Source organism: Pteropus alecto, unplaced genomic scaffold (genome assembly GCF_000325575.1).
Source record: "Pteropus alecto unplaced genomic scaffold, ASM32557v1 scaffold213, whole genome shotgun sequence".
NCBI classification, from domain to species: Eukaryota; Metazoa; Chordata; class Mammalia; order Chiroptera; family Pteropodidae; genus Pteropus; species Pteropus alecto.
In genome coordinates, this window is record NW_006434829.1 from 2,958,352 (window position 1) to 2,968,466 (window position 10,115).

General features: G+C 61.2%; 1 protein-coding gene across 1 annotated transcript in view; it reads right to left on the bottom strand.

Annotated features, from left to right (window-relative positions):
- AACS (acetoacetyl-CoA synthetase) overlaps positions 1–10,115 on the bottom strand; it is a 46,833-nt gene that overhangs the window by 7,653 nt on the left and 29,065 nt on the right. Inside the window, exons 9-13 of the mRNA XM_025045496.1 lie at positions 8,006–8,086; positions 5,737–5,861; positions 2,264–2,328; positions 2,021–2,143; positions 1,498–1,611 (exon numbers count right to left, since the gene is read on the bottom strand). Of these exons, the coding sequence (XP_024901264.1) occupies positions 1,498–1,611; positions 2,021–2,143; positions 2,264–2,328; positions 5,737–5,861; positions 8,006–8,086 (508 nt within the window). The remainder of the gene's footprint in view (positions 1–1,497; positions 1,612–2,020; positions 2,144–2,263; positions 2,329–5,736; positions 5,862–8,005; positions 8,087–10,115) is intronic.

Consider the following 10,115-nt stretch of genomic DNA (forward strand, 5'->3'; position numbering starts at 1 on the left):
GACGCTTCCACCGCGTCGACACGCACGCCTGCCTGACGCGCGCTGTCGGAGGCAGGTTCCAGGCCTGGCGTGCGCAGCGCCCGGCTGCGCGTGCCCGCCACGGCGCTTCGCTTCCGGCGGAAGCTCTGGGTGACGCGTGCACGCCGCCACGCACACCCCAGCCCGTTCGTCCTCCCCGCCGTCGTCACGGCTGCTCGTTCCTCCCGAAGGTGTATGTTTACGCTGTTCCCAATTTTGTTCTCTACTATGAGCCACGCCGCTATGAATGTTCTTGCACATGTCGCCTTGTGCGTATGCGCAAGGGCTTCTTCCGGCAGTGGGATTCCTAGATCACCAGGTGCCAACGTCTCTCCACTACGGCGCTTACTGAAAAACTTGTACTGAGTCACCTTTCTAGCCCCAGGCACTCACAGGCCACAGAGGCCAGCGAGGAGTGGGGGGAGCGTCCCTTCCAATGACTCCGCCCGCAAGTGGTGGGCCTCTGGAGCCGGTTAATCCAGCACCTTCCACAGGCCGAGTGCGAGGGGACACCTGCCATCAGAGACACCATCATCACTGCATGCGGCAGACGCTTCTGCGTTTTCAAATTTCTTTCCCCTCGGCTAGCCCTGCGTCCCCCAATATCCTTGACTGAGAAAACGGACCGATAACTTCACGCGCGTGTGAAAGCGGGGATGCAGCGGCACCTCCCTGGTGGCCGGGCCCCAGGATTGCGGCAGTGGCCTGGCCAGGAGAATCAGAGCAGACCCAAGGCACGGAGCAAGCGCTCCCCAGGCAGCAAAGGCAGAAGCCCTCTCACAAAGACGAGGACGAGTTTTCAGAAAGGTCTCTGGCAACGTCTTCCGCGAACCGAACGGGGAGAAACGCTTCCTGCACCCTGAGGCTTCCAGCCCCCACCCTGGCGTGGTCTCCACTGCTGTCGTCTTTCTCTCTGCCTCACGCAAACAGGACTTGGCATCACCTCCCACTCACCCTGTCAGGGTACAACGACAGCGGCCACAGGCAAACAGAGTAAGTCCATGAACTTGCATAGTGCACACACCGCACGCCCGGCCCTGTTTGGTGCTGGAGACACAAACAGGCTCTGCCGATTTACAGCCAATAGCCACTACAGGCTACAAAGCAAAAGTCTGTCCTGAGACCAGCGGGGAAGCCAGCCCCCAGTGCGTCCATGGGTCAAGGTCAGGGTGTCGGGCTGGCAAGGCAGTGAGGCCGCCTCAGCAGCAGCCCCAAGGCCCAGACGCTGGGGTGACGACCGCCCGCCTGCCTTCCCTGAGCGCTCGGCTCCCCACCTGAGCACCCAGCCCAACACCCACTCCTCGGGCGGGCAGGCTGAGGGGGCCCAGGGGCTGTCAAACTTGGCTAGAGGGACACCAGTCTGCTCCCCTGCTCAGAGTGGCCCTGGAGAGCTGACGCCGAGCAAACGCCCACGCCCACGTGCTTCCACGTGACCCCCATGCTGAGCGGCAGGAGGAGCAGCGGCCAGTAATGCCCTACCTTCCTCGTTCCACACCTCCACGGCCATGCCCAGGTTCGGGCCCTGAATCTCCCCCTTGTACACAGGGAGCGTGGGGTTCTGGCCCATGAAGGCGGAGATGATGTCGGTGCCACCTGTGACCATGGCAGGAGGAGATGCAAATTTCAGAAGACTGAGACCCATCGCTTATGTTCCCCATTAGTGAGCAGCAGAGAAGGAAGACCCCAGGGAAAACTTCCCCGATGGGGGGACCTTCTATCCGGGGAGCAGTGGAGGAGGTGGTTCAGACACCAGAGCCACCCCCTGTGTCTGGGCGACTTACTCCTGACCGAGTGTCCCGCTGAAGGAGACACGACAAAGACGACCTCTCGTCGTCACACTGGAAGTCAGGACCCGCTCGGGCCCGTGGCAAATGGCTGCTTTGCCCCATTAGGCCCGCCCCACGGGCGCTGCCAGGTCAGAGGGTGTGCGTGCGTGCTTGTGGGGCCTGCCTGGGCGTGTCCTCGCCCCCTCACCCAGGCGACAGCACTCGGGGGGCCACACCTAAGACGGAGGTCAGGAAGACGTTGCGCTTGATGCACCTGTACACATACTCGTAGCCCTGGGCCAGCAGCGGGGAGCCGGTGGACATGACCATGCGCAGGGACCGGAGATCGTGCGTTTCCACTAGGGAGAAGCATCGCCACAGGTTAAAACGCAAGCCTGGCCGGCGGGCAGGCTGGTGACTCGCCAGGCCTGACCTCCTAGGTTGGCGGCCAGGAACCAGACACCGAGGGGCTCACTCACCTGGCTTCAGGTTTTTCCTCTCAAGCATCGACAGCCACGTGGGGCTCGTCCCAAGGATGGTGACGCTGAGGGTGCGGGAGGGAGAAAAAACACCAGAAACGCGTCGAGGGTCTGTCTAAAACGAGTGGCCTGTGTGCAGGCTCTAAGACACATCATTTCGGGGGGTTGAAATAATACTTCCTGTGTAGGGGAAGCAGGTCCCAGCACCTGCGCCGACTCAGGGCAGGGCGGCAACAGGCCCTCGCACCGGCTCCGACATGCAGAGCGCCCGGCTCCCCTGAAGAGCTGGCTGCGGTGTCCCCACACGGACCCGCCGTCTCCCTAGCTGCAGACTGTTTCCTCCTGGGAACCCGAAGCGGGCCTCAGAGGGAGGAGCCCTCACACTCTAACCTCACAGAAGTGGGGGGCCAGGGTCTTCGGGGAGAGCCAGGGCTGCACGTCGAGCTCTCGACCGCTCCCCGTGCCTCAAACAGGCTCACGTTTTCGTGAAACTTAGAAAATCGCAGCTCTTTTCTTTGTGAAGTTTGGAGTCCATAGTTCTTTATCCCCGCGTTCACACTCAAAAACCGACACGTTGCGTTGGGTATGAATCGCTGTGTTTTTCGAGGGCAGAGTGTTGTTTGATATTCTATTTCCTTCCTCGGCTGTTCAGGGAGGCGGCCCTGTCACCTCGTCTTCCTAGCGAGAGAATGTTTTCTCCCCAAAGCAGACTGTAAAACCAAGGCCCTCCTCGTCCCTCTGGGCGGTAAAACCTTATCCCCTCACCCCGGTGACAGGCGACGAGATCTGATGCCAAGAGGCAACGAAGCACAGAATACTGGGTGACTCCGGGCTGGCTGGGCCAGGAGAGGCCAAATCAACAGCCAGGTGGGGTCCCCCCAAAGCTACTGTCTTCTGTACCTCCTCTTCCCTTCCTCTCTCCAGCAGGACCACCAATAAACTCACCACCAAGACCTCAAGCACCTCCCAGGCCCCTGGGCCCCGGAGATGGCTGTTTCGGGTCGGGGGGAGGTTGTGGGGAGCAGGAAACAGGTGCGCCCCTCTCACTGTCCCCCATGTTTATTTCACAGACTCAGTCTGATGAACTAACGCGAGATCGCCTCCAAGGACGACGGCGTCACCCCTCGGGAATGTCCACATTTTCACAGGAGACCAGGGACCCCAGCACCCTCTGAGGGTGCAGCACCAGCCCTGGACGGCAGAGACCGTCCTCAGTCACTGGAATGGAGACCTCCGATCACCGGCCACACCAAGACAACACCCGTATCTTATTCTCTTGTCTCGCACGCCCCCCAAAACCGAAGGCTCTCGGCGGCTCTCAGGAGTGTTCCGGTCATGGGCGTATGTTGCAAACCCTGACCTTGGCGATGTGTCAGGACTCTGAGAGGAGTCCCTGGGCCCGAGTCACAGGCCTGCTCCTCCGCAGAACTGGCGAGGTACCCCCTCCTCCCCCAGGGCTTACGTAGGATGGTGTGAAAACACATTTAGTTCTCTAAGGGCGGGCACTCGGCATGACGTATTTTTAGCAACTATCGCTGGGAATCACCCCACAAGGAATGAGGCGGCTTCTCGGCTCGAAAAGCAGTGGGACTCGTGCCTCCCCGCCCTGCCCCCCCATGGCCTTCTGCGCCCCCATTCTCCACACAGGAGGGAGACTGAGCTCTAAAACCTGTGAACCAGGTTTTAGAACCAGATTTTAGCTCTAAAACCTGTGAACTCCTCCCCTGACTCAAACATTCCAATGGTGTCCTGTTTCCCACAGGACAGAAGCCTCCCTGCCAGCAGAGCCCCGAGGGCCCTGTGGGGTCTGGCCCGCCCCTGCCCCCACCCACATGGCTCTTCACATCAGGCCACAGGGCCTCCCTCCAGCTGCCCCCACAGAGCTACCTGGTCCTCCTCCGGCCATGGCACTGCACCCCTCTGCCTGGAACACACATCCCCCCAGTCCCTGACACTCAGGACTGCCCCAGGGCCGTCCCCTCCGAGGGGCCTCCCTGAGCCAGGTCTACAGTGGCACTTCCTTTTCTTCTTGCCCGCCCCCCCCATCCGAGTGCCAGCCCATGAGGACGGCGACCTTCTCCCCCAAGTCACTGCGTGGCACAGAGCAGACACCCGACGGCGTGCGGGGTGCAGAAGTGAGACTGGCTCCCCTCGAGGGACGCGCTCGCTCACCCGTCACAACGCTCCCTCGGGGACGATCTTACTACGGTGCGCCCACTCGGGACAGGTGGCACCGGGTGACTCAGGCGACTAGCAAAACCTGGACGAGATACCCCACGGCGCCAGCCCCGACCCTAACCACAGAACTGCACTGGCCACACATGCTCCCTTGCACACCCGTGTGCATGCATATCCACACACACGTATACACACACTCTTGCACACACGCACACGAAGCTGCGTTTCCCAGGGGCCCTTCACTGGCACCAAACCCCGGTATGTGGGTGTGAGCTGTCCTTCCCTGCCCGCTCCTGTAGGACACACACGCTCCCCAGAAGGGCCCACCGGAGGCCGGCCTGCAGGTGTCATGGGGGGAGGACTCAGCGCCATCCAAGTCCCCCCGGGAGTTGATTAGCTTCTCGCTGGAAACAGTCTCATTAGCAAAGAACCTTCCTGGCTGACGTTGTAAGCCAAATGTCAGGATTTAAATATTTCCCAGGCTGGGCAAAGATACACGTAAAATATTAATGGCTGAGGATTTTAAAACGTTAGTAGCTCCCCCCAGAGCACGGACTCAAACTTAGAGCAACGGGAAGTGTTGGGAGTGCTGCTGACCCCGGGCCAGGCGCTCGCTGGCGCCCACGACAGTACCTGCAACGCGACCTTTAGTCAGCGGCGACGGAGATCCACACGCCAACAACGCACCCACCGGTCACAGCTAACCCGCCAGCAAAGACGGCGCCGACGCCAACGCGACGGCATGCGGCGGTTGCCGGTGTCCGGCCGCGGCTCTGAGGAGGCGACTGCAGGGGGAGGGGCCCTGACACCCACTTTTAACTGGCTTCTGCCTTGGCTCCTTAGCATCCCTACCTGTCGCCCAACCAAGAAGTGCCATTTGCAGAGCTGCAGAGAGGCAGAGATGCCTTTCGTAGCCCTGGATCGCACTTGTGAGGGTTTGGGGATACTCTAGGGCAGCGGTCCCCAACCTCTGTGGCACCAGGGACCGGTGCTCCTATGAGAATCTCATGCCTGGTGACTTGAGGCGGAGCTGAGGCGGTGATGCTGGCGCTGGGGAGCAGCTGCAAATCCAGATGAAGCTTCGCTCGCTCACTGCCCGCTGCTCACCTCCTGCTGTGCGGCCCGGTTCCTAACAGGCCACAGACCAGTACTGGTCCACGGCCTGGTGGTCGGGGACTCCTGTTCTAGGGGACAGCTGATCAGCACCGTGGGGCAGCTGGTGACAGGCAGGGCTCTCCCTCTCGCCACTGGGCTCAGAAGACAGGCAGGTTAGAAGTGCCAATGCTGGGACCCACCCTATCCTGTCGACCAGGTCCCACAGCACGTTCAGCGTGGGCTTCAGCACCGAGCCGTCGTACAGGACCACGGCCATGCCCATGGCCAGAGTAGACAATATCCAGTTCCAGACCATCCAGCCAACCTGGAACAGACAGAAGGAGCACAGAGTCAAGCAAGCGGTGGCCAGCTCCCTCTCTCCATCACTCAGCCTGTCACGTCCCTAGGAAACCACCTAAGACGGCCCAAAGCTGGCAAGGACTGGCCGCTTTCCATGCCGGCTCAGCCATGTGGGGCCTCACAGCGACCGCCCTGGAGGCTGCTGTCGGCGCTGGCTTACTCCCCAGAAACCACTGGCTATCCGATCCATCCACACGGAGGCTTCCAGAAAAGGCAGATGCCCCAGATTTCTGAGTCCTGCCACTGTCCCATATGTAGGGAGGGCGTGAGCAGGGGTCTGGGCTAAATCCCACAGGTGAAACAAGCCTGGATCACTTGTCCCAAGCCCCTTGACTTACAGAGAGATGAGGCCACCTGCCCCTGGTCACACATGGAGAGCAATCTAGGCTCCCCGTCCTGTGTCTGCCTGGGGCCCGGGTCTGTCCCCAGGGGCATTAACGTCACAGGTTAGGGCACACCTCCAGCACTGTTTCCTTAAAAACTCAGCACAAAGTCATCATCCAGGAAACAGAGCTAAGTCGTCCTAGAACTTCGTGGTACCTGCAGTCTCGGAAAGAGCCGATTCTGAATTTTCCCCCTTTCGGCTAAACACAGCTTCCTTTAACGGTCCTAAGCTTTCCTCTTCAGCACCCCACAAGGACAGGAAGCTCTCCACTCCCCCGAACCGAGCTTCGGTCTGACGCTGCATGCCCCACCCTGAGGGGTGGAAAAGCACAGGAGGCAGGACTCCGCCCAGCCCGTGTCCCGCCACGCGGTGCCAGCGACGCCGGGCACAGAGAAGGGACGCTGTGGACATGGTTTTTGCTGTGTCCTGTTTGCGTTTCCTTGGCCACCTGAAGCCCCTGCCTCGTCAGGGGGATGCTACGGCCTCTGAGGGCTGTGCGGCAAACACCTCCGCAAGGAGCACCAGGGCCAGGCAGGCGCTTGGCCAGCTTCTCTGGCAGCTGGGGCGGGTGGCCTGGGCTCGGCCAGAGGCTGCACTGGCAAGGACTCAGGACAGGGAACAACAGCTTCCGTAGGGCGGCACCGGCCAGGGCACAGGCGAGACGGCGTGGCCGCGTGGGCCACACCTCCGTGCTCCCAGGACAAGGACCGTGGGAGCGCAGCCTCCCTCAGGCCCCGCTGCTCTCCACACGCGGATCCCCAGCTGTCAGGGGAACTGGCGAGCCCCCCGTACGCATTTCCTACGGAAGCCGAGACAACCGCCACAGCCGTGGGGGCCTGAGACGACACGAACTCGCCGTCTGGGAGTTCTGGAGGCTGGAAGTCCAAAATCGGGGTGTCGGCAGGGCTGGGCTCTCTCTGGAGCCTCATGGGGAGGCTCTTGCTTGCCTTTTCCAGCTTCCAGAGGCGACACTCCTGGCCTCGGGGCCCACGGCACTGCGACCACTGCTTCTGTGACCACGTCTGTTTCTCAGACTCCAACTCTCCTGTCCCCTCTCTTATAAGGACCCTTGTGATCACACTGGGCCACCTGAATAGTCCAGGACCATCTCCCCATCTCAAGATCCTTAACTTAATCACATCTGCAAAGTCCTCTGTGTCCTGTAAGGTCCCTCATTCATTGGTTCTGGAGCTGAGGACGTCGCCATCTTTGCCCCCCTGAGCCATCTGCTGCCTTCGGATAAATTCCTTTTCCACCTGAACGAGTCACTTTGCATTGCACACAACTAAGAAGCGACAATCCTCACGACATTTTCCGTAAATTCCTGTCCCCTGGTCGACGGCAAGTTTCAGCCATGTGACTCTCACCCTGCACCTCTAGAGGCCTAAGGGACCGAGCTGGTGGTCAGCATTCTCGGTTTCTCTAGAATTCCCCAGGCACTCGGCATTATGAGAGGAGAGGCCAAAGTCGGGAGTGACGAGGTGGCACGGAGGGGCCAGTGGCCAGCGGGACTGGAAGAGGAGGCAGGGCCCGGAGGCCAGAGAGGGCTAGCCAGCAGAAGCTGCTCCACCTGCAGCCCGGGCCTCGTGTGCGTCTTGCTACTGCCACACGTGACAGGGAGTGGCTGAAGGTAAGGACAGACCACGGCGAAGCCCACAGCCCGGCCACCCAGAAGGAGCAACGCAGAGGTGGGGACCCCACTTGGCATCTCCGGAGACACTCACCGTGGTGTAAAAGAGTATGATGTCGCTGCTGGTCATGTTGCCGTGAAGGCTGTGCTCCTTCAGGTGCTGGATGAGGGTGCCCTGGGAGAGAAGACGGGCATCAGCAGGCTGCTCACTCTGAGGCGCCCTGTACGCTCGCTGCCCGGGGTGCAGGGGGGACCCTGTGCTCTTCTCCAGAGGAAGCTCCGTGTGCCCCCCGCCCCCACACGCAGAACTCTATAGCACCCTGCCACCGGGCACCTGCCACCGGACCCGAGTGTCGCTGAGGATGGACGGGGACCTCTGACGGGCTCTTGCCGGCCTGCAAGCTGCGGGTGGGCGCCAGGGCACCAGCAGCACCAGGGGGCCGCCGGCCGCAGCAGAGGGAAGTGGAGGTCATCGAGTGGACAGTCAGAATCAAAGGTGAGAGCAGGACGGAGCCCCTGCACTGTCTGTCACCTCCAGAACAGGCCCCGGGAGCCTCATCCCCTTGCGACGGACAGGCGAGGGCAGTGGCAGGACGAGACCATCCCCCAGACTCAGAGCCGCTGCTGCATGTGCAGCTCTGCAGGCCTCGGGTCAGAGCTCAGGGACACCGTGGCCAAGGGGGCGGCACGACACCCTGCTTTCAGCTCACACCAGCATCAGGTCGGACCCCCCTCCCGTGCACGCCCTATTATTCTTACTTCAGTGTTTGAGGAGCAGTATATCTACGTGATCTCCCACTCCGAGGCACGCGCGTGAGCAGCCTCCCTCAGGCTGCACCCAGACGCCCGAGGCAGCCGGGGAGCCGCTTCCCAGGTTTGTTTCCGGCGCGTTCCTCGCCCATCAGCACGTACCGACTCACGCTGGCTCTTTACGGGGACGCGTCGTCCTGAGCTCCGCCTTTCCCACTGAACGTACCTTCATCGAGGCACAGAGCTCCCACACGACGTCCACAGCTGTACAGTATTCCGCTGCCCAGACCCCGCTAGCCCCTAACGACTCTGCGCTGACAGCGGGGACAGGAAGCGTCCCGTCTCCGAGCGCAGTCCGGACAGCAGAGCAAGTGGCCACTGACCCGCTCTCGCCTCAGTTTTCCCCGTCCTTACAATGGGTCTCCCACCTGACCCTGGCCAGACTGGGGACAGTCTTCCGAGGCCCCTGAGAAAGGCCGGACCCCGCCCTGCAGCCTAGTCCGCAGATGGCAGCGCCCAGCCGATGGCATCGGTGCCCCGGGTTGGTGGGGACGACCAGGGCTGATGCGAGAGCCATGACTAAAGCCGGCCTTCGCGACCCTCGTCGTACCCAAAAGAAGAGAAAAATGAGCAGCAGGAAGAGACGGTCCCTTTAAAAGCTCCACAGAAACCACACAACCAACAAAGACCAATTCAAGAGCCAGAAGAATCCTATTCCCTACTCTGTCCCCAACGGCCCCCTTGTGACCTGACGGCCACACACGCCCCCACAGAAAGTGGCAGACTGCTGGGAGGGGCGAGCCCCTTCTGCCGAGTCCCCGAGGCCGCCTGCAGCCCCTCGGAGCCAGGCACCCTGGTGGGTTTACCCAGAGAGCAGGGTGGGATCAGGGACAGCGTACCTCCCACCCCCACTGTCCCCGCAGGCCTGGAGTGTGGAAAACTCCCCAAGGGACAGTGTCACTCGGAGGGGTGGGCACTCGCTGGGGGACAACGGAGGCCTCTAGAGACGCTAACGAGTCACGCCGTGAACTCACCACAGGGAGTGAGGCTCCTGGGTCACAGGGACTCCCAGGATGTCCCCTCCCGTTCTCTTCCTCCCTTGAAATGGGCATTTCCTTTTTCCTTCTTCACTTCTAGCATTAACTTAGACCTGTCCCTTCGCCCGTGTGACCTGCTCCCCACGCCTCTTCATGTTCGTCATTCCTGTCCCCTCGGGGGCACGAGCAAGCCGGGCTTCGCTTCTCTCCCCAAGCCCTCTCTGGACGAGCCTCGGTTCACAGCGGTGATGTCCCCTGTCATTTCTAAGCGGGCACGGCCGAGTCTGAGGGTGACTAAAGGAAGCATGAGCGGCAGGGTTCTGTGGGTCTCAAGCTGGAGGAGCGATCTGATTTATAAGAAGAGAGAAGCTGCTTTTGGAGACCCTTAAAGGTCTTAGAAAATGAACCAGCAAACCA